Source organism: Leucopleurus acutus (assembly GCF_964270905.1).
Source record: "Leucopleurus acutus genome assembly, chromosome: 10".
Taxonomy (NCBI): Eukaryota; Metazoa; Chordata; class Mammalia; order Artiodactyla; family Delphinidae; genus Leucopleurus; species Leucopleurus acutus.
Window position 1 is genome coordinate 32241545 of NC_139153.1, and position 25098 is coordinate 32266642.

General features: G+C 36.5%; 2 protein-coding genes across 2 annotated transcripts in view; both read left to right on the forward strand.

Annotated features, from left to right (window-relative positions):
- Positions 1-25098, forward strand: part of ARF4 (ARF GTPase 4) — a 1077785-nt gene that overhangs the window by 56189 nt on the left and 996498 nt on the right. The gene's annotated exons all lie outside the window — the stretch shown is intronic.
- Positions 1-25098, forward strand: part of DNAH12 (dynein axonemal heavy chain 12) — a gene marked incomplete at both ends in the record, with an annotated part of 211972 nt that overhangs the window by 9936 nt on the left and 176938 nt on the right. The window contains 7 exons of the mRNA XM_082848988.1: positions 6447-6528; positions 6730-6756; positions 20457-20646; positions 21284-21356; positions 21967-22125; positions 22333-22528; positions 24618-24806. Coding sequence (XP_082705114.1) covers positions 6447-6528; positions 6730-6756; positions 20457-20646; positions 21284-21356; positions 21967-22125; positions 22333-22528; positions 24618-24806 — 916 coding nt within the window. The remainder of the gene's footprint in view (positions 1-6446; positions 6529-6729; positions 6757-20456; positions 20647-21283; positions 21357-21966; positions 22126-22332; positions 22529-24617; positions 24807-25098) is intronic.

Here is a 25098-nt window from a genome sequence, read left to right on the forward strand (position 1 = left end):
AGCAAAGGAAACCATAAACAAGTCCAAAAGACAACCCTCAGAATGGGAGAAAATATTTGCAAATGAAGCAACTGACAAATGATTAATCTCCAAAATATACAAGCAGCTCATGCAGCTGAATATCAAAAAAACAAACAATCCAATCCAAAAATGGGCAGAAGACCTAAATAGACATTTCTCCAATGAAGATATACAGATTACCAACAAACACTTGAAAGAATGCTCAACATCATTAATCATTAGAGAAATGCAAATCAAAAGTACAATGAGATATCATCTCACTTCGTTCAGAATGGCCATCATCAAAAGATCTACAAACCAGAAATGCTGTGGATTGTGTGGAAAAAAGGGAACCCTCTTGCACTGTTGGTGGGAATGTAAATTGATACAGCCACTATGGAGAACAGTATGGAGGTTCTTTAAAAATCTAACAGTAGAACTGCCAGCAATATGACCCAGCAATCCCACTACTGGGCATATACCCTGAGATAACCGTAATTCAAAATAAGTCATGTACCACAATGTTCATTGCAGCTCTGTTTACAATACCCATCCACTTGGAAGCAACCTAAGTGTCCATCAACAGATGAATGGATAAAGAAGATGTGGCACATATATACAATGAAATATTACTCAGCCATGAAAAGAAATGAAATTGAGTTATTTGTAGTGAGTTGGATGGACCTAGAGTCTGTCATACAGAGTGAAGTAAGTCAGAAAGAGAAAAACAAATACCATATGCTAACACATATATGTGGAATCTAAACAAGAAAAAAAAGGTCATGAAGAACCTAGGGGCAAGACGGGAATAAAGATGCAGACCTACTAGAGAATGGACTTGAGGATAAGGGGAGGGGGAAGGGTAAGATGGGACAAAGTGAGAGAGTAGCATGGACATATATACACTACCAAATGTAAAATAGATAGCTAGTGAGAAGTAGCCGTGTAGCCCAGCAAGATCAGCTCGGTGCTTTGTGACCACCTAGAGGGGTGGGAAAGGGAGAGTGGGAGGGAGGGAGACGCAAGAGGGAAGAGATATGGGGACATATGTATATGTATAACAGATTCACTTTGTTTTAAAGCAGAAACTAACACGCCATTGTAAAGCAATTATAGTCCAATAAAGATGTTAAAAAAAGAAAAAGGTACAGATGTAAAAAACAAAAAAAAACCTCATTGTAGTTTTGATTTGCGTTTCTGTGATAATTAGTGATGTTGAACATCTTTTCATGTGCTTCTTGGCCATCTGTATGTCTTCCTTGGTGAAATGTCTATTTAGGTCTTCCACCCATTTTTCAATTGGCTTGTTTGTTTTTTTGGTATTGAGCTCCATGAGCTGTTTGTATATTTTGGAGTTTAATCCTTTGTCTGTTGTTTCATTTGCAAATATTTTCTCCCAGTCTGAGGGTTGTCTTTTGGTCTTGTTGATGGTTTCCTTTGCTCTGCAAAAGCTTTTAAGTCCCATTTGTTTATTTTTGTTTTTATTTCTGTTACTCTAGAAGGTGGGTCAAAAAAGATCTTGCTGTGGTTTGTGTCAAAGAGTGTTTTTCCTATATTTTCCTCTAAGAGTTTCATAGCGTCTGGTCTTATTAAGTCTTTAATCCATTTGGAGTTTATTTCTGTGTATGGTGTTAGGGAGTGTTCTAATTTCATTCTTTTACATGTAGCTGTCCAGTTTTCCGAGCACCACCTATTGAGGAGGCTGTGTTTTCTCCATTGTATGTTCTTGCCTCCTGTGTCATAAATTAGGTGCCCATATGTGCATGGGTTTATCTCTGGGCATTCTATCTTGTACCATTGACCTATATTTCTGTTTTGTGCCAGTACCATACTGTCTTAATTATTGTAGCTTTTTGGTATAGTTTGAAGTCAGGGCGCCTGATTCCTCCAACTCTGTTTTTCTTTCTCAAGATTGCTTTGGCTATTCGGGGTATTTTGTGTTTCCATACAAAATGTAAATTTTTTTGTTCTACTTCTGTGAAGAATGCCATTGGTAGTTTGATAGGGATTGCATTGAATCTGTAGATTGCTTTGGGTAGTATAGTCATTTTCACAATATTGATTCTTCCAATCCAAGAACATGATATATTCTCCGTCTGTTTATGTCATCTTTGTTTTCTTTCATCCGTGTGTTATAGTTTTCTGAGTACAAGTCTTTTGCCACCTTAGGCAGGTTTACTCTTAGGTATTTTATTCTTTTGTTGCAGTGGTAAATGAGAGTGTTTCCTTATTTTCTCTTCCTGATTTTTCATTGTTGGTTTATAGGAATGCCAGAGATTTCTGTGACTTAATTTTGTATCTTGCAACCTTACCAAATTCATTGATTAGTTGTAGTAGTTTTCTGGTGGCATCTTTAGGATTATCTATGTATAGTATCATGTCATCAGCAAACAGTGACAGTTTTACTTCTTCTTTTCCAATTTGGATTCCCTTTGTTTCCTTTTCTTCTCTGATTGCTGTGGCTAGGACTTCCAAAGCTATGTTGAATAGAGTGGCGATAGTGGACATCCTTGTCTTGTTCCTGATCTTAGAGGAAATGCTTTCAGTTTTTCACCATTGAGAATCATGCTCTCTGTGGGTTTGTCATATATGGCCTTTATTATGTTGAGGTAGGTTCCCCCATGCCCATTTTCTGGAGAATTTTTATCACAAATGGGTGTTGAATTTTGTTGAAAGCTTTTTCTGCATCTATTGAGATGATCATATGGTTTTTATTCCTTAATTTGTTAATGTGGTGTATCACATTGACTTATTTGCGTATATTGAAAAATCCTTGCATCCCTGGAATAAATCCCACTTGATCATGGTTTATGATCCATTTAATGTGTTGTTGGATTCTGTTTGCTAGTAATTTGTTCAGGATTTTTACATCTATGTTCATCAGTGATATTGGTCTTTAATCTTTTTTTTTGATATCTTTTTCTGGGTGATGGTGGCTTTGTAGGACGAATTTGGGAGTGTTTCTCCTGCTGCAATTTTTTAGAAGAGATTGAGAAGGATCTGTATTAGCTCTTCTCTAAATGTTTGATAGAATTCGCCTGTGAAGCTATCTGGTCCTGGACTTTTGTTTGTTGGAATATTTTAAATTATGGTTTCAATTTCATTACTTGTGATATGTCTGTTTATATTTTCTAATTTTTCCTGGTCAGTCTTGGAAAATTGTACCTTTCCAAGAGTTTGTCTATTTCTTCATGGTTGTCCATTTTATTGGCATATAGTTTTTTGTAGTAGTGTCTTATAATCCTTTGTATTTCTGCAGTGTCAGTTGTGATTTCTCCTTTTTCATTTCCAATTTTATTGATTTGCATCCTTTACCTTTTTTTCTTGATGAGTCTGTCTAAGGGTTTATCAATTTTATGTATCTTCTCAAAGAACTAGCTTTTAGTTTTATTGATCTTTGCTATTGTTTTCTTCATTTCTATTTCATTTATTTCTGCTGTGATATTTATGGTTTCTTTCCTTCTACTGACTTTGGGTTTTCTTTGTTCTTCTTTCTCTAGTTGTTTTAAGTGTAGGGTTAGATTGTTTATTTGAGATTTTTCTTGTTTCCTGCGGTGAGATTGTATTGCTATAAACTTCCCTCTTAAAACAGCTTTTGCTGCATCCCATAGGTTTTGTGTCATCTTGTTTTAATTTTGATTTAGTCAAGCTCAGTAAGGCACAACAGGGAAATGAGGCTACTCATAAAAGCTAATTCAGTCTTAGTCTCTTTTAATAAATGAAGAATGTCTAGAATGTGGGAGAGAAAATTTTCACCCTCCATTGGTCAAGCAACATCTGGAATTCTGGGGTCACACTATAAGATGGATGTTGCTAAACCATTATAGCTACCAATGAGAGTGAGGAATTTTGAAACTACCTAATTTGAAGGGAACTGATTTGCTTAATGGGGAGGAGTTTAGACAGGCCTGAGTTCATATCCCATCTCTACAGCTTATTAATGTGAATTTGGCAAGTCAAGTAACTTTGCTTATCCTCATCTTCCCATCTGTAAGATGGGGATAATATTATAATAATGGTTACCTCTTAGGATTTCTGTGAGAGTTAAATGAGATCCATGCATATAAAGATCTTATGCCAATGCCTAGAACGTCAGAAACTCACCATAAATGGTAACTTTTATTGACAGGAATGGTCAAAGGAACTGGATAGGTATTACTAAGTTTTGGAAGGGTAACAAAGAAGAGGAATGTGACTTTTTTATATAGCTCCAGAGAATATAATTTAAAAGGATACAACTCAAGAAATTTATTTCGAAGAATATGAGCTAGCTGACAATAAATTGAGCTACCTCAGAAAGTGATGAATGTCATCTCCCCTCACCCATCCTGGGGTACAACTTGAAATTTTTGAGAGTATTCATGCATTAAAGAAAGTACTGAACTAGATATGCAGAATCTTTTCCACATCCACTATTCTGATCATTCATTCTACAGATATTTATTGACCTTGATGGACACTATCTAAGTGCTATGGATAGATCGGTGAGCAAAACAGACATGATCTTTTTCTTTATGGCATTTACTAGTTTATGCCTTTATTGTTCTGGTGGCCATCCTTCCCTTCAAATTCCTTTTAGTTCTCCTTTTGCCTCTGACCATGTCTCCTTTGCCTCCTTCAGTTGTTCTTCCTCATTCCTGTCACGCTTGACATCCTTCAATCTTCTTTCTTAAGTCTCTTTTCTTTCCCTTGTATACTTTCTGCTTTGACCATCTCTTCTAGCGTATTTAGACTTTACCAACTGGTAGATTTGTCTTTCTAAAAATGTTCTCATGCTTAAAAACTCTTAGTGACTCCCCATTGTCTACTAATAAAAAAGCTTGCTATTTGAGACCCTTAGCTAGATATTCCAGTCCACTTCTCCAAACTTATCTCCATCTGGTTCCATAACTTCTGAGCAGATTGGACAACTCCTTATTTTCAATTTTTGCCTTTGATTGTTCCCTTGTCTTCCTGTTTCTTAGGGCCTTTATCTTTTCAGATCCATCTGCCCAGGAAAGCCACATCTCCAACTGAGATCCTCTTCTTCATTTCAAGCTTATTGCAAATGCTAACTTGTTCACATAACCTTCAAATATACCTTCAGGTGGAAGTGAACTTGTCCCTCCTCTGAACCATCAGGGTCCCATACTTTTTTTTTTTTTCTTTTTTGCGGTACGTGGACCTCTCACTGTCGTGGCCTCTCCCATTGCAGAGCACAGGTTCTGGATGTACAGGCTCAGCGGCCATGGCTCACGGGCCCAGCTGCTCCACGGTATGTGGGATCTTCCCGGACCGGGGCACGAACCCGTGTCCCCTGCATCGGCAGGCGGACTCTCAACCACTGCGCCACCAGAGAAGCCCTCCCATACTTTTTATATGGCACTCTGATCTTATCTTCCTACACTGTCAGTTTATAAATTCCTTGAAACTTGTTGCTGCTATGTTTTAATAAAACCTAGTAGGGACTTCCCTGGTGGCGCAGTGGTTAAGAATCCGCCTGCCAATGCAGGGGACATGGGTTCGATCCCTGGTCCGGGAAGATCCCACATGCCACGGAGCAACTAAGCCCATTTGCCAGAACTACTGAGCCTGCGCTCTAGAGCCCACGGGCCACAACTACTGAGCCTGCGTGTCGCAACTACTGAAGCCTGCGTGCCTAGAGCCCATGCTTTGCAACAAAAGAAGCCACTACAATGAGAAGCTCGTGCACTGCAATGAAGAGTAGCGCCCATGAGCAGCAACGAAGACCCAACGCAGCCACAAATAAATAAAAATAATTAAATTAAAAAAAAGAAAAGGTACTTTCCAAAAAAAAAAACCTAGTAGGGTATCTTGCAGAATATAAACATTCAGTAAGTATTTGGTGACAGATGAACAGATTATATGATGATATAATTTTATTTAAAGAAGAAATTATATTTTATGGATGATAAATTCCTACATTCACAACTTTTTATTGAGCACCTACTATGTAGCAGGTACTATTCTGAGCATTGGGATAAGGCAATGAATAAAACGGTCTACAACATATAGTATGTCAAATGGTGGTAAGTATTATGAAGCAAGGTAAGTGAGGATAAAAGGGATGGATAGTGAAGGAAGTGCTACTTAATGTAAGGGGTAAGGGTAGTCTTCTCTGACAGTGTGGCATTTGAACAGAGATAACACATACATAAGGGCCCACATGCATCAGGATTAACTTAAAAATTGTCATGTTATAATTGAACATTATTGATTATTATTTTTAGTCTCCTTTTATATTACACATGAATAATTTGAATATTAGGACTCATTGATAATGGCAATTGAGATTTATTTCTTACAGAAAATTCAGTAAGGTAAAGAACTCTTGAATATCTCTTCTTCAAGTATAGTTGAAAAAATGTTCAAATTGTTATGTTTTAATAATATATCTTAATGTTATATTCAAGAAAGTCATACATTGTTCTAACTATAAATTTCAGAATTGAAGGAGCCAAACGAAATTTAGCCAGAACATTGGATAAAAGAACACCTTCATCACCAGAGCCAGATTATCCTCCAACTGTAGGTTTATATTTTCTCTTTAAAAAGTGTATCTTTATACTATTTTAACTCTTATTTTAAATCAGTCTCAATATAACTAGTATTTTTTAAAGAATAATACATATATTTAAAACTATTTATATTTTTGATTTAAAAAATTTCAAATTACTTTAAAAACTTTCTTCTTGATTTAATTATGTCTTGTTTGTTTGCTTTTGACAGATGACCAGTGAAATTAAAAAGAAAGGAGTGAGTTCAATTTTTTATATTTCTTGCTTTGAAAATGTTCAAACAAATTGTTACAGAGTAGCTCCTTCTAAGACCACCTGCTAAATTCCATCCTAGAGAAGAAAGAAATTTAGAAACATTATTTTCTCTGCCAAAGGTACAAGCGTGCCATGATGACAATGCAGGTTTTATTTATTTATTTTTGGCTGCATTGGGTCTTCATTGCTGCACACGGGTTTTATCTAGTTGCAGAGAGCAGGGGCTACTCTTCGTTGCAGTGCGTGGCTTCTTATTGCGGTGGCTTCTCTTGTTGCAGAGTACGGACTCTAGGCAAACAGGCTTCAGTAGTAGTGGCACGCGGGCTCAGTAGTTGTGGCGCATGGGCTTAGTTGCTCCACGGCATGTAGGATCTTCCTGGACCAGGGTTCGAACCCGTGTCCCCTGAATTGGCAGGCGGATTCTTAACCACTGCGCCACCAGGGAAGGCCCGACAATACAAATGTTTTTTTTTGTTTGTTTGTTTTTGTGGTACGCGGGCCTCTCACTGCCTCCCGTTGTGGAGCACAGGCTCCGGATGCTCAGGCTCAGCGGCCATGGCTCACGCTCCATGGCATGTGGGATCTTCCCAGACCAGGGCACGAACCCGTGTCCCCTGCATTGGCAGGCAGACGCTCAACCACTGCACCACCAAGGAAGCCCCTATACAGGTTTTAAGAGTTACATTTTTGTTGCTATTCATTATTTGAGGATTAATTGTAAATATTTTTGTTGTTATTCCAAAGAACTGAAAAAAAATATCCAAAGTGGTAGTTATAAAGGAAAATACATCTCCCTTTTCATTGTCTTGATGTTGATATAATGATGACTGCTTATTTTGAATCCATTGTGTGCCACCCACATGCTAGATGATAGAGATTAAAAAAAAAAAGACACTGACTGCATGGGTGACAACATGGGACTGTGATGTGATTGTTGGAAAGATGAAAACATGTAAAATCTCCTTAACAGCAAAGGATATGGAAAGTTATGGAGCTGGTTACACAAAAGAAGAATTTATGCAGCATATTACCAGATGGGGGTACAGGCTTTCCAGAACCCTTGAAGTTCCCTCTTGGGATAGAGGGCTAAGGATACCTTCCTACTGACTGAGGCTCTTTGGAAGAATCTCATTTTAGCTAATCCAAGTTTTTTGTCTTTTTAAAATACTCCTTCTCCTCCTCCCTCTGCCTCCCAACTTTTCCGGAGACTTGGGCTGTGGATTTGCCTCTTTACTAGATGTAAGAACTGATATAAAACAACCCCCAAACATTTATAAATATTTAATGTGAGGCTGGGTGAACTGCAAGATATTTTTGTGTGTATGTGTTTAGCATCCTCATCCTTCCTCCATAGTTTTTGCCTTTAGTGTCTTACAATCTAAAATAGGTAGCTGGGTATGAAACAGTAATTCACTCTTAAACCCACTGCCTTGGCAATCTGGCTTCTAGGAACTCCACCACTTCATCATAAATGTCACCAATGACCAGTAGTTTCCAAACCCAAAGGATATTTTTTCAATATTTCTCTCACTAGACCTTCAGCTGACTTTTAAAAACTTTTTACTTTTAAATAATTGAACACATGTATCAGTAGAACAGAATAGATGACTCAGAAATAGACACACTCAGCTACAGCCAACTGATTTTTGACAAAGGTGCAAAAGTCAGTTCAATGGAAAAAGGATAATCTTTTCAACAAATGGGGTAGAGCAATAGGACAACCATAAAATAACAAAAGAAATAAACAACAAAAACCCCAAACCTCAGCCTAAACTTTGCCTATTGTACAAAAATTAACTAAAAATTGATCATAGATTTAAATGTAAAACAAAATTATTTTAAAACTTTTAGAAGAAAATCTAGGACTTGGCCAAGAATTCTTAGACGTGACATCAAAAGCACAATCCATATTAAGGACCTAAATGTAAGATTGGAAACCATAAAACTCCTAGAAGGTAACATAGGCAGAATACTTTTTGACATAAATTGTAGCAATATTTTTTTTGGATTGGTCTCCTAAGGCAAAGAAAACAAAAGCAAAAATAAATGAATGGGACCTAATTAAACTTGAAAGCTTTTGCACAGCAGAACCATCAACAAAATGAAAAGGCAACCTACTGAATGGGAGAAAATATTTGCAAATCATATGACTGATAAAGGGTTAGTATCCAAGGTATATAAACAGCTCATACAACTAACTTAATGTCAAAAAAACAAATAACCCAATTAAAAAATGGGCAGAAGACCTGAATAGACATTTTTCTAAAGAAGACATACAGATGTCTATCAAGCACATGAAAAGATGCTCAACATTCATTTATCATTCATTCATCAGAGAAATGAAATCAAAAACCACAATGAGATATCACCTCACACCTGTCAAAATGACTACCATCAAAAAGACCACAGAGGCAGCCACTCCCATGGGCAAACGCCCAGGGGCTGCTCCTGTCCTGTGCTCCCTCCCTCTGCCTTTCACTTCCCAGCTCCCAATATCTTAGAAGCTTTGAAGCTCAGCAAAGAAGGGAAATCCATTGAGAACAGTCTGTAAAGTGTCAAGCAATATCCAGATATCACCTGCACTGTGCCTGTCCCCTGCCTGAACCCAGAATTCTTCCACCAAGTGAATGGTACTGGGTCCCACATTGGCATTGCTCATATGGTTGATGAAGACATATTGACAGAGTTGTTGTTGCCATGTGGCTGACAGGGTCTTGGTGCTCCAGCTGGGTGTCAGGCCTGTGCCTCTGAGGTGGGAGAGCTGAGGTCAGGACATTGGTCCACCAGAGATCTCCCGGCTCCATGTAATATCAAATGGTGAAAGCTCTCCCAGTGATCTCCATCTAAACGCTAAGACCCAGCTCCACTCAATGACCAGCAAGCTACAGTGCTGGAAACACTATGCCAAACAACTAGCAAGACAGAAACACAACACCACCCATTAGCAGAGTGGCTGCCTAAAATCATAATAATGCCACAGACACCCCAAAACACACCACTAGACTCGGCCCTGCCCACCACAAAGACAAGATCCAGACTCATCCACCAGAACACAGATACCAGTCCCCTCCACCAGGAAGCCTACACAACCCACTGAACCAAGCTTACCCACTGGGGGCAGACACAAAAAACAACAGGAACTACGAACCTGCAGCCTGTGAAAAGGAGACCCCAAACACAATAAGTTAAGCAAAATGAGAAAAGAGAGAAACACACAGCAGATGAAGGAGCAAGGTAAAAACCCACCAGACCAAAGAAATGAAGAGGAAATAGGCAGTCTACCTGAAAAAGAATTCAGAGTAATGATAGTAAAAATGATCCAAAATCTTGGAAATAGAATGGAGAAAATACAAGAAACATTTAACAAGGACCTAGAAGAACTAAAGAGCAAACCAACAATGATGAACAACACAATATATGAAATTAAAAATTCTCTAGAAGGGACCAATAGCAGAATAATTGAGGCAGAAATATGGATAAGTGACCTGGAAGATAAAATAGTGGAAATAACTACTGTAGAGCAGAATAAAGAAAAAGAATGAAGAGAATTGAGGAGAGACTCAGAGACCTCTGGGACAACATTAAACCCACCAACATTCAAATTATAGGGGTCCCAGAAGAAGAAGAGACAAAGAAAGGGACTGAGAAAATATTTGAAGAGATTATAGTTGAAAACTTCCCTAATATGGGAAAGGAAACAGTCAATCAAGTCCAGGAAGCGCAGAGAGTCCCATACAGGATAAATCCAAGGAGAAACACACCAAGACAGATATTAATCAAACTATCAAAAATTAAATACAAAGAAAAAATATTAAAAGCAGCAAGGGAAAAACAACAAGTAACATACAAGGGAATCCCCATAAGGTTAACAGCTGATCTTTCAGCAGAAACTCTGCAAGCCAGAAGGGAGTGGCGGGACATATTTAAAGTGATGAAAGGGAAAAACTTACAACCAAGATTACTCTACCCAGCAAGGATCTCATTTGGATTCGACAGAGAAAGTAAAACCTTTACAGACAAGCAAAGGCTAAAAGAATTCAGCACCACCAAACCAGCTTTACAACAAATGCTAAAGGAATGTATCTAGGCAGGAAACAAAAGAGAAGGAAAAGACCTACAATAACAAACCCAAAACAATTAAGAAAATGGTAATAGGACCATACATATCAGTAACTACCTTAAATGTAAATGGATTAAATGCTCCAACCAAAAGACATAGACTGGCTGAATGGATACAAAAACAAGACCCATATATATGCTGTCTACAAGAGACACACTTCAGACCTAGGAACACATACAGACTGAAAGTGAGGGGATGGAAAAAGAAATTCCATGCAAATGGAAATCAAAAGAAAGCTGGGGTAGCAATTCTCATATCAGACTAAAGAGACTTAAAATAAAGACTATTTCAAGACACAAAAAGGACACTACGTAATGATCAAGGGGTCAATCCAAGAAGAAGATGTAGCAATTGTAAATATTTATGCACCCAACATAGGAGCACCTCAATACATAAGGCAAATGCTTACAGCCATAAAGGGGGAAATTGACAGTAACACAATCATAGTAGGGGACTTTAACAGCCCACTTTCACCAATGAAAAGATCAACCAAAATGAAAATAAGTAAGGAAACACAAGCTTTAAATGATACATTAAACAAGATGGACTTAATTGACATTTATTGGACATTTCATCCAAAAACAACAGAATACACTTTCTTCTCAAGTGCTCATGGCACAATCTCCAGGATAGAGCATATCTTGGGTCACAAATCAAGCCTTGGTAAATTTAAGAAAATTGAAATCATATCAAGTATCTTCCAACCACAACACTATGAGACTAGATATTAATTACAGGAAAAGATCTGTAAAAAATACAAACACGTGGAGGCTAAACAGTACACAACTAAATAAGCAAGAGATCACTGAAGAAATCAAAGAGGAAATCAAAAAGTAGCTAGAAACAAATGACAATGAAAACACAATGACCAAAACCTATGGGATGCAGCAAAAGCAGTTCTATGAGGGAAGTTTATAGCAATACAATCCTACCTCAAGAAACAAGAAACATCTCTAATAAACAACCCACCCTTGCACCTAAAGCAATTAGAGAAAGAAGAAGAAAAATAACCCAAAGTTAGCAGAAGGAAAGAAATCATAAAGATCCGATCAGAAATAAATGAAAAAGAAATGAAGGAAATAACAGCAAAGATCAATACAACTAACAGCTGGTTCTTTGAGAAGATAAACAAAATTGATAAACCATTAGCCAGACTCATCAAGAAAAAAAGAGAGAGGACTCAGATCCATAGAATTAGAAATGAAAAAGGAGAAGTAACAACTGACACTGCAGAAATACAAAGGATCATGAGTGGTTACTACAAGCAAATATATGCCAATAAAATGGACAACCTGGAAGAAATGGACAAATTCTTAGAAAAGCACAACCTTCCGAGACTGAACCAGGAAGAAATAGAAAACATAAACAGACCAATCAGAAGCACTGACTGTGATTAAAAATCTTCCAACAAACAAAAGCCCAGGACCAAATGGCTTCACAGTCGAATTCTATGAAACATTTAGAGAAGAGCTAACACCTATCCTTCTCAAACTCTTCCAAAATGTAGCAGAGGGAGGAACACTCCCAAACTCATTCTATGAGGCCACCATCACCCTGTTACCAAAACCAGAGAAGGATGTCACAAAGAAGGAAAACTACAGGCCAATATCACTGATGAACATAGATGCAAAAGTCCTCAACCAAATACTAGCAAACAGAATCCAACAGCACATTCAAAGGATCATTCACCACGATCAAGTAGGGTTTATCCCAGGAATGCAAAGATTTTTCAGTATATGCATATCAATCAATGTGATACACCATATTAACAAACTGAAGGAGAAAAACCATATGATAATCTCAATAGATGCAGAAAAAGCTTTTGACAAAATTCAACACCATTTATCATAAAAACCCCCCAGAGTGCAGGCATAGAGGGAACTTTCCTCAACATAATAAAGGCCATATATGACAAACCCACAGCCAACATCGTTCTTAATGGTGAAAAACTGAAACTATTTCCTCTGAGATCAGGAACAAGACAAGGTTGTCCACTCTAACCACTATTCTTCAACATAGTTTTGGAAGTTTTAGCCACAGCAATCCGAGATGAAGAAGAAATAAAAGGAATCCAAACTGGCAAAGAAGAAGTAAAGCTGTCACTGTTTGCAGATGACCTGATACTATACATAGAGAATCCTAAAGATGCTACCCGAAAACTACTAGAGCTAATGAATGAATTTGGTAAAGTAGCTGGATACCAAATTAATGCACAGAAATCTCTTGCATTCCTATACACTAATGATGAAAAATCTGAAAGAGAAATTAAGGAAACACTCCCTTTTACCATTGCAACAAAAAGAATAAAATACCTAGGAATAAACCTACCTAGGGAGACAAAAGACCTGTATGCAGAAAAGTATAAGACATTGATGAAAGAAATTAAAGATGATACAAACAGATGGAGAGATATACCATGTTCTTGGATTGGAAGAATCAACATGTGAAAATGACTATACTACCCAAAGCAATCTAGATTCAGTGCAATCCCTATCAAACTACCACTGGCATTTTTCACAGAACTAGAACAAAAAATTTCACAATTTGTATGGAAACACAAAAGAGGCCCAAATAGCCAAAGCAATCTTTTTTTTCCCCCCTTAGGTTAATTTTTATATTACTTATCATTGTACTGCTATAGCTAAATCAACTAAATATAATTTTACATAGTGTTGCTCAAAAGATCTACAAACAACAAGGCTGATATTTACCTTAAAAAGGAGCATTTTTAAAATAAAAGAAGAAAACAATTATGTTCCAAATGAATGGCACTGGGCAAAATACATATTACCAGTAACATATTTAGACAGTGAGTATCAGGTGCCGATTGGTTTCTCTTAATACGCATAAGAGGCTTGAAGAAGATCTTGAAAATAATGTTACTCCCTCTAAATTTTTAGCTTCTACATAGTGTCAGATGTTATAATTGATATGAAGTATAAATGCGTTTAGGCAAAAGTAAAAATCCACATACAAAGTAAAATAGCAAAATCTGTAGAGACTTTCTGTAGAAGGCTCTCTTCTCTTGTGGTAACATCCTTTAGTACATATCCAGAATAGATTAAATTGAAACAATATATTTTGATACAGTAGCAATACTTTCATATACTCTTACTAAATATTATAAAATTCCAAAAATACATAAATATTCCTTCTACCATGCATTGTGCTCCATTTTGGGCCTGATGAGGTTGTGGTTACTATTTTAACAGTTAAACAGTGCACCTCAAAAGTTCTGCCATCTATAAACAGTGAATGGAGACAGTGGTGAGGGCTCTAGAGAGATGGCAAAGTACCTTTAAAGTGAAAATTTTTTATGGAGTGTCTCCAAATTAGAGGAGAGGAGGATACAGGGTAGGGGAGGTAAGCAGGGTAAAACAATTTTAAAATGACACTGCTTAGGAGTATATATTTAACGATAACTACTATATCTTGTCTATCCTTTATACTAATCTGGAATAACTGCATGTTTGTGCAAAATAAAGTTTCTACTTTATAGGAAGAGGAGCAGTGTGTTAGGAAAAGCATGTTCTTAGTCAGGGGAAGATGTGAAGACATCTCTCTCGTAAGTGCTATTTTACTTGGTAAATCTTTTGGCTACATCACTATATGCTATTTCAACCTCCTTATCACTGGGGCTGGTAGCCAAAACAATGTTAAGAAAGAAAAACAGAGGTGGAGGAATCAGGCTCCCTGCCTTCAGACGATACTACAAAGCTACAGTAATCAAGACAGTATGGTACTGGCACTAAAACAGAAATATAGATCAATGGAACAGGATAGAAAGCCCATAGATAAACCCACACACATATGGTCACCTTATTTTTGATAAAGGAGGCAAGAATATGCAATGGAGAAAAGACAGCCTCTTCAATGATTGGTGCTGGGAAAAGTGGACAGCTACATGTAAAAGAATGAAATTAGAACACTCTGTAGCACCATACACAAAAATAAACTCCAAATGGATTAAAGACCTAAATGTAAGGCCAGACATTATCAAACTCTTAGAGGAAAACATAGGCAGAGCACTCTATGACATAAATCACAGCAAGATTCTTTTTGAACCACCTCCTAGAGAAATGGAAATAAAAACAAAAATAAACAAATGGGACCTAATGAAACTTAAGAGCTTTTGCATAGCAAAGGAAACCATAAACAAAATGAAAAGAAACCCTCAGAATGGGAGAAAATATTTGTAAATGAAGCAACTGACAAAGAATTAATCTCCAAAATTTATAAGCAGCTCATGCAGCTCAATATCAAAAACACAAACAACCCAATCCAAAAATGGGCAGAAGACCTAAATAGACATTTCTCCAAAGAAGATATACAGATTGCCAACAAACACATGAAAGGATGCTCAACATCACTAATCATTAGAGAAATGCAAATCAAAACTACAATGAGATATCACCTCACACCAGTCAGAATGGCCATCATCAAAAAATCTACAAACAATAAATGCTGGAGAGCGTGTGGAGAAAAGGGAACCCTCTTGCACTCTTGGTTGGAATGTAAATTGATACAGCCACTATGGAGAACAGTATGGAGTTTCCTTAAAAAACTACAAATAGAACTACCGTATGACCCAGCAATCCCACTATTGGGCATATACCCTGAGAAAACCATAATTCAAAAAGAGTCTTGTACCATAGTGTTCATTGCAGCTCTATTTACAATAGCCAGGACATGGAAGCAACCTAAGTGTCCATCGACAGATGAATGGATAAAGAAGATGTGGCACATATATACAATGGAATATAACTCAACCATAAAAAGAAATGAAATTGAGTTATTTGTAGTTGGGTGGATGGACCTAGAGTCTGTCATACAGAGTGAAGTAAGTCAGAAAGAGAAAAACAAATACCATATGCTAACACATATACATGGAATCAAAAAAAAAAAAGGTTCTGAAGAGCCTAGGGGCAGGACAGGAATAAAAACACAGATGCAGAGAATGGACTTGAGGACACGGGGAGTGGGAAGGGTAAGCTGGGACGAAGTGAGAGAGTGGCATGGACATATATACACTACCAAATGTAAAATAGATAGCTAGTGGGAAGCAGCTGCATTGCACAGGGAGATCAGCTCAGTGCTGTGTGACCACCTAGAGGGGTGGGAGGGAGATGCAAGAGGGAGGGAATATGTATATGCATAGCTGATTCCCTTTGTTATAAAGCAGAAACTAACACACCATTGTAAAGCAATTATACTCCAATGAAGATGTTAAAAAAAAATGACCACAAATAACTAATGTTGGTGAGGATGTAGAGAGAAGGGAGCCCTTGTACACTGTTGGTGGGAACATAAATTGGTGCAGCCACTATGGGAAACAGTGTGGAGGTCCCTCTAAAAACTAAAAATAGAACTACATATGACCCCACCATTCCATTTCTGGGTATATATCCAAAGAAAACAAAAACACTAATCAAAAAGATAAATGCACCCTAATGTTCACAACAGCATTATTTACAAAAGCCAAGACGTGGATAAGGATGATGTGAATTTATATACATATATATAATTTATATACATATATATATATATATATGTAATGGAATAACTCAGCCATACAAAAGAATGAAAATTTTCCATTTGCAACAACAAAGATAAACCTGGAGAGTTTATGCATAGAGAAATGAGTCAGACAGAGAAAGGTAAATACTGTATGTTATCATTTATATGTGGAATCTAAAAAATAAAACAAATGAAGTAATATAACAAAAGAGAAACAGACTCACACATACAGAGAAAAAACTAGTGGTTACCAGTGGGGAGAGGAAAGGGAGGAGGGGCAAGATAGGGATAGGTGATTAAGAGGTACAAACTACTATGTATAAAATAAATAAGCTATAATGATACATGGTATAGCACAGGGAATATAGCCTATATTTTATAACTTTAAATGGAGTATAATCTATAAAAATTTTAATCACTATGTTGTACATCTAAAACTAATATATATTGTAAATCAACTGTACCCAATTTAAAAAAGCAGTCTGGGACTTCCCTGGCTGTTCAGTGGTTAAGACTCTGCACTTCCATTGCAGTGGGCATGAGTTCAATCCATGTTCGGGGAACTAAGATCCTGCGTGCTGCACAGCACGGCCAAAAAATAAAAAAATAAAAAGCACAATCCATAAAAAAACCAATAAATTTTATTTCATAAAAATTAAAAACTATAGCTAGGTGAAAGATTCTGTTAAGAGGATGAAAAAACATGCTACATACTGCAAGAAAATATTCACAAATCACATATCCAACAAAGGACTTGTATCTAGAATATTTAAGAACTCTCAAAACTAACAGGATAAAAACAAAAACTCCAATTAGAAAATGAGTAAAAGACATGACTAGACATTTTACCAAAGAGGATATATGGATGGCAAATAAGCACATCAAAGATGCTCAACATTATTAACTGTTAGGGAAATGTAAATTAAAACTGTGATGAGTTATCACTACATACCCATTAGTATGGCTAAAATAAAAAATAGTGACAATTCCAGCTGATTTTTGACACTGCTGAATATTCATTTCCTTTTAAATGCCCTTATACTTATTTTTCTAGTTCTCTAAATATTATTTCTCTGTCATCTTCATGGGTTTCGCTTCCCTGCCTGACTGTGGCCCAGTGTTCTCTTTCCTTGAATCTTCCTGGATGATTCTCTTCTGATTTCAAGTACCTTCCATATTTTGATGACTCCCATAGATTTTGATGCACAAATACCTCAAATTCAACATGTCAGAAAAAATGAACTTATCAGCTTCTTCCATAAGACGTCTCTTCCTCCTTATTCTCTCTTCTAGTTATCGCTATTTACCCAATCACTCATGCTTAATACACCTGAGTCTTAACTTCTTTTTCCCCCTCTCTCTGCCATACAATTAGTCCCCAAATGCTACGAATATTTCTCCAATCAGTCCTCTTTTTGTCCTAGCCTTAGATCAGGTCTTCCTCTTTCCCCTTGACTACAATAGCCATCAGTGGCTTCCCATAACATACAGAATTAAATCTTAATGTGTATGCAAGGCTTTCTGTAATATGACTCCTACCTATTCTCCTGCCTCTCCTCTCACCACGCTCTGTATCATATTTTATGCTTCACCAACGTGGACTTTCTTATTCATCCTTGAGGAAACATAATTTATCTATCTATCCATCCATCCTTCCTTCTATCATCTGTCTATCTATCTTAAAAACCATGAGTTTACACTTATGCCTCCTATTCCAATTTAATATCACTGGGTTCATTCTAGTCTTCCCTCTTTCCTTATTTGTTGCTCCCTTCTCTCCCAGTCAGAAACCTAGCTTTTATGAACCACAGTATATTTACTTATTTTGTTAAATTCTAGAATACACATAAACTGTTTTTAAATTGCTAACCCATAACATGTGAGAAACCTACTCTGCACCACCAGGGAAGTCCCACCATCTTCACTATTTTAAAATGTACTGTTCAGGACTTCCCTGGTGGCACAGTGGTTAAGAATTCACCTGGCAATGCAGGGGACACAGGTTCGAGCCCTGGTCCCGGAAGATCCCACATGCCGTGGAGCAACTAAGACTGTGCCGCCACAACTGCTGAGCCCATGTGCCACAGCTACTGAAGCCTGCATGCCTAGAGCCCATGCTCCACAACAAGAGGAGCCACCGCAATGAGAAGCCGGCACACCGCAATGAAGAGTAGCCCCCGGCAACTAGAGAAAGCCTGTGTCCAGCAATGAAGACCCATTGCAGCCAAAAATATATAAATAAATTAAGTAAAAAGAAATAACTAGGGGCTTCCCTGGTGGCGCAGTGGTTGAGAATCTGCCTGCCAATGCAGGGGACATGGGTTCGAGCCCTGGTCTGGGAAGATCCCACATGCTGCTGAGCAAATAGGCCCGTGAGCCACAACTACTGAGCATGCGCGTCTGGAGCCTGTGCTCCGCAACAAGAGAGGCTGCGATAGTGAGAGTCCCGCGCACCGCGATGAAGGGTGGCCCCTGCTTGCCGCAACTAGAGAAAGCCCTCACACAGAAACAAAGACCCAACACAGCCAAAAATAAATAAATAAATAAATATTTTTTTAAAAAAATAAATAAAGTGTACTGTTCAGTGGTGTTAAGTATTTTCACATTGTGCAACTAATCTCCAGAATATTCTCATATTGTAAAACTGAAACTCTACACTCATGAAACAACTCTCCATTTCCTTTTCCCCCTAGTCTCTGGCAAGTGGCATTCTATTTTCTGTTTTATTAATTTGACTACTGTAGATACCTCATATAAGTGGAATCATAAGGTGTTTATCTTTTTGTCATTGGCCTATTTCATTTAGCATAATGTCCTCAAGTTTCACCCATCTCCTAAATTTTTAAGCATTCTTTCCCCTTTATTTGAGATATACTTTGCAAATATTTTCTCCCAGATTGTCAGTAGTCTTTTGACCTTTTTTATTATGATATTTTTAAAACATGCAAACATTTAAATTTTATGTAGTCAGAATTTGTCAATCTTTTTTTCCTTTTTTGTACCTGGAATTTGAATCATAGTTATAAAGTCTTTCTCTATGCTTAATTATAGAAGAATTTTATCAGGTTTTTTCTGGCCTTGTATAGTTTTATTATTTAGTTTAATTAAATTTCTGATCTATTTGGAATTTATTCTTGTGTATGTTGGAAGATATGTGTTAAATTTATCTTTTCCCAAATGGCTAACCAGTTGTCCCAGAAATATTTACTAAAATCTTTATCTTTGCTTCAGTGATTTGGGGTGCCACATTTATCATATGCTACATTTTCCTATGGACTGAAGCTATACCTGGACTTTCTATTTTTTTTTTTCCCCAGTGGTGTGTCTATTCATGTACCTGTACCACACTATTCTCATCAGGGAGACTTTATAGTATGTTTTAATGTCTCCTAGGAATAGTTCTTCCTTACAAATATTCTTTCTCAGGGATTTCTTGGCTATTTATTTTTCCACTTGAACTTTAGTCTCTACTTGTCTAGTTTCTTAAAAATGTGTGTAGATATTTTTATTGGTATTGCATTAACTTGATTTTGGGACAACTTTAAATTTTCATGATGTTAAAATATCTTTACCAAGATCAAGTACTGTCTTTCCATTTGTTCATGTCTATTTTTGTCAGACTACTCATTGTTATGGGAGAATTTATGAAATTATATTATGATGCTAGTATACCAGAATAGTATCTCCAAGAGAGTGGGGCTTTGTCTGTTTTGTTTATTACTATATCCTCAGCATTTGGAACAATACCTGAATATTTGTTGAATTAATGAATATTTGTTAAATGAAGGAATAGTAAGTTAGATTAAGGATGTTTGTTTTGCCTTGAGAAAGTGAAGAGTATACTAAGAACATTAATTTGGAGAGAACGCATCATAAATAAAAATGTAAAATAGTTTCTTTGTAGGTTGTACTTTTGGATAAAATATTTTTATTCTGAAAACATGTTATTTTTCATAATATTTTTACTCTGGAATGCTACATTTCACATGTATCATTGAAATGCTACACCATTTAGAACATTTAATTTTTTCTTATTACATTCTCAGTTCAACTATATTTATTTGAAACAATGTGTAGAGAGTAGTCCCATAGTACCTATTCAGCAGGAATGGCTGGATCACATGTTAATGCTGATACCTGAGTCTTTAAAGGAAGGGAAAGAAAGAGAAGAACTCATTCAAAGTCTCATAAATGAGGTGTCAAGTGATTTTGAAAAAAGCATGAAGAGATATTTGGGTAAGTGGTATTTAACACACACCAAGCTTGCTTGTTCCCCCACCTCTCCCAATCGAAAGTAGAAATATGAATAATGAACATTATATGTTTAGCTATATATATTTCTTAGATATTTTTAAAGTTTTAACTTTGAGCCTATAACCTAGTCAAATCTTTGTAATTTAAGGACACTGTTTTTAAGGGTACTTTTTGTAATTTTTATGTGCTTAATAGCTTTTTAATTTTTTACTTTGTCTTTATGGTTATACTATTTACAGGATTGTAAGAAAATATTAATGTGTTTGGGGAGATTTATTAGGGATTTAACCTTTGCAATTTTTAATTGGATTAATTGTTTTAAGTGACCATGCCAGTGACCTTTGAATAGATAGGATGAGAAAAACTGAGAACTTATTAAAGCTTTACTGTATCTGAATTCACCTCCAAAGCAGGGCCGAAATTGTACCAAGAGCATGATTTTGTTTCACATAAGGGATTTTTTTCTTATACTCATTTTGATTCATATTAAACTATACTATCCATTATCAAAAGTTAGAAACTTTGATTTCAGTTAAGTCTTGCAAGGATTGTCAAGAAGCATTAACCTATCTATCTATCTATAAAATATATGTATATATATACTTTTTTTTTTTTTGAGTGAGGAGTGTTCTTGTGAGACCTCCAGTTAAATGGCTTGAAGATGAAGGAGGCCGTTTACCTGAATCCCCTGTGTAAGTAAAATTTTTATAAAACAGTACTGTATCTAGGTTTTGATAACAGATTGAAAATAAACAGATCTTTCATTCAAGGCTACAGCTGTGAAGCTCAAAAGTGTTTTGAAAACATGTAAAAAAAAAAAATAGTACTACTGTTTTTGTTTTTCCCCAAAGGTATCCTCTACATTGAACTTATCTAGTTGTTGCTTATGCAATTAGTGGGAACATTTATGGATGTATAACTCAACTCGGCCTTAAGTAAGCTTTGGAGTTTGCCAGACAGATTTCTCTGTCTCTTCTTCCCAATCCTAAGGACTGAGTTTGTTTATCTCTACCCAGGGTAACTGAGCCAGAGTACAGTGGAAGTTAGGGAACTCATACCTGGCCCATCAGCCTGCCTTACACACAAATGATCTCTGATGTCTCTGAAGATAATGAACTCTCAAGATCTTGATGTATTTTTATTACATGCTTATCTCCTAAGTTTCCCATTGCTGAGTACATTTCTCCCTTCTCAATCCCCAGTCTTCTCACTTTGATACTAATTCCATGTCATAAATATTATTTCCTAAAATTTAGAATGTATCATTTGAATCCTGTTTGATATGGTGTTTTGCTTTTCCAGAGGCCTGGATTATTCTAAGCGTTGGCATTCTAACTATCTGCAGACAAGAAATCAAATATTAGCTAGTTTGTACATTGTTCATCCAACTATGAAAATGTTATTGGACCTTGGTTATACAACATTTGCCAATACAGTTTTGCTAGACTTAACTGGAATTAGGTAAAATCCCATATTTATTAATTAACATTTAAAATTTTAATGTCTCCTGCTTGAGTCTATATTTTGACTATATAATTTTAAAAAGTGATTGATAAATACTCAGGACTTTTCTTAGGTTAAAAAATTTTTTAATTTATCTTGTTTCAATAATTTTGTATCATGACCAATATCTATTGTTTGCTTTAAATCATTTTTTTTCATAAATAGAGGTAAAGGCCCAATTGACTGTGAATCACTGAAAAATGATTTATCAATACAAGCTAGAAAGGCAGAAGAGAAGATAATGAACACTTGGTATCCAAAGGTTATAAGTCTCTTTACCAAGAAGGAGTCACTAGAAGGCATTAAACCTGAGAAACTGGATGCATTTTATAACTGTGTTTCCACACTTATGTCAAATCAGGTAAATAGGTTTTGTATATTTTAAATGATAATGTTATTGAAGTTACTATAGTATTTTAAATAAATCTTTAGATATAGTGCTGTATAATTATTTTGAAATAAATTAAGAAAGGCTTTTACTATAATTTTGTTTAAATAACTTTAGCAGAAAAATGCTTCATTTCTGGAAGCAGTCTAAAAATGAGAGGTAAGGGCTTCCCTGGTGGCGCAGCAGTTAAGAATCTGCCTGCCAATGAAGGGGACATGGGTTCGAGCCCTGGTCTGGGAAGATCCCACATGCCACGGAGCAACTAAGCCCGTGTGCCACAACTACTGAGCCTGTGCTCTAGAGCCAGTGAGTCACAACTACTGAGCCTGTGTGCCTAGAGCCCTGCTCTGCAACAAGAGAAGCCACCGCAGTGAGAAGCCCGCGCACCACAACGAGGAGTAGCCCCCACTTGCTGCGACTAGAGAAAGCCTGTGCGCAGCAATGAAGACCCAACACAGCCAATAAATAAATAAAATCTAAAAATAATAAAAATAAAAAATAAAATGAGAGGTAAGTCTAGAAATATGTGTCAATATTATGATTGATTACTGGATTCATGCTTAAAGGCTATAAACTAATTATCTATAGCTTTATTGGAGTAAATTAACAAAAGTACTATCCTAGTGAACATATTTTTGAACTTACAAAATTACAAGTTAATTGATTCTTGTTTTGTTCTCAATAAAATCTTGGTTCGAAATGTTATTGATCGTCTTTAAATGACAAACAGAAAGAGAATATGAATTTTATACAATTATTTTATGGGCTCCTTGAATTTTTACTATTGTAGAAATGTAATCCTAGAAAAATAGTTTTGAATAAAAACTTTTCCTTTTGGTAAAGACCTTCAAAGATTCCATGAATTTTGCCTTTTTTTTTTTAAACACAGGTAGAAGGACTTCCAAGCCTGCTGTATTTTTTAAATTAATTAATTTATTTTTATATTTATTTTTGGCTGTGTTGGGTCTTCGTCTCTGTGCGAGGGCTTTCTCTAGTTGTGGCAAGCGGGGGCCACTCTTCATCGCGGTGCGTGGGCCTCTTACTATCGCGGCCTCTCTTGTTGTGGAGCACAGGCTCCAGACACGCAGGCTCAGTAGTTGTGGCTCACAGGCCTAGTTGCTCAGCAGCATGTGGGATCTTCCCAGACCAGGGCCCGAACCCGTGTCTCCTGCATTGGCAGGCAGATTCTCAACGACTGCGCCACCAGGGAAGCCTGAATTTTGCCATTTTTAAAGGGAATTTTTTTATATATATATATATCTGGTATGTAATACTGTAATGAATATACATGATTTCCTTTTTACCTTTATCCTCTTAAGAGGACTATGATTATATGATAAGAAGTAAAGAGATGAGGAATGTTTTGAAGATTATTTAGATATAAGTTTGTGTACCTTGCTTAAATTTCTAATAGTTGGTTCTGCATAAGAAAGCATTATTCATACTTTGGTAACTTATAGTGCACGTTTCTAAGTTCCAGTGGCTTCACTCTCACCTAGTGATGTGCTGGAAATCTGACCCCAGGAGAAAAAGCCCTGGTTTGTAGTGTTTGCCAATTTCCATGGGGTAGATATTCCCACCATAGTGATTTTCAAGCATCCAAGAGTTTCGTATCTGGCTCACAAAATTCTTGAATGTTTAACAATTGGCTCTTATAATTGTAGGAGCTAGCTCTAGTACACTACTGTCCCTTGCCCTGTATACATGTCGCCTCATGACACCCCCAAACTTAGGTTTCAGGCCTCTCCTCCCCTCAGTCTTTAACATATTGTTGGGTCTTCTGGAACTTTTTCTGTACCAGGGACAGAATTACTAAAGGATGTAGAAGATTCTGAGTTGCCATTTTAAGATTGTTGATATTCCATAGAAAAATTAAAGTTTGTATATTTTGTCCTATTTATTTTAGACTATATTTATTAAGAACATATTTTGCTGAATGAAGATAATTTTCAGGACTAAATGGATTGGTAGAGTGAATTAATTATAGGCAATAGGTTACTGATTTTAGCTAAAGGTTCAGTTTGTACTTTCTAAAGTAATAATAACTTATGGCATCATGCAGCTAAAAGAGCTCTTAAAGAGAACTGTAGAAGGATTTGTAAAACTCTTTGACCAAGAAGATCAACGAGGGCTGCCGATATTTAAGATGGAATTGACGTTTGATGATGATAAAATGGAATTTTATCCTACTTTTCAAGATTTGGAAGATGTTGTTTTGGGTTTGGTTGAGCGAATAGCTGAAGCTCTGCAGGTATTTCTTTATTCTTATCCATTGGGTTTCTTTTTAAAAAAATTTTTATTAGAGTATAGTTGGTTTATGATGTTGCATTAGTTTCAGGTGTACAGCAAAGTGAATTGGTTATACATATACACATACCCAGTCTTTTTTTTTAGATTCTTTTCCCATATAGGTCATTACAGAGTATTGAGTAGAATTCCCTGTAGGTCCTTATTAGTTATCTATTTTATATATAGTAGTGTGTATATATCAATCCCAATCTCTCAATTTATCCCTCCTTCCTCCTTACCCCCTGGTAACCATA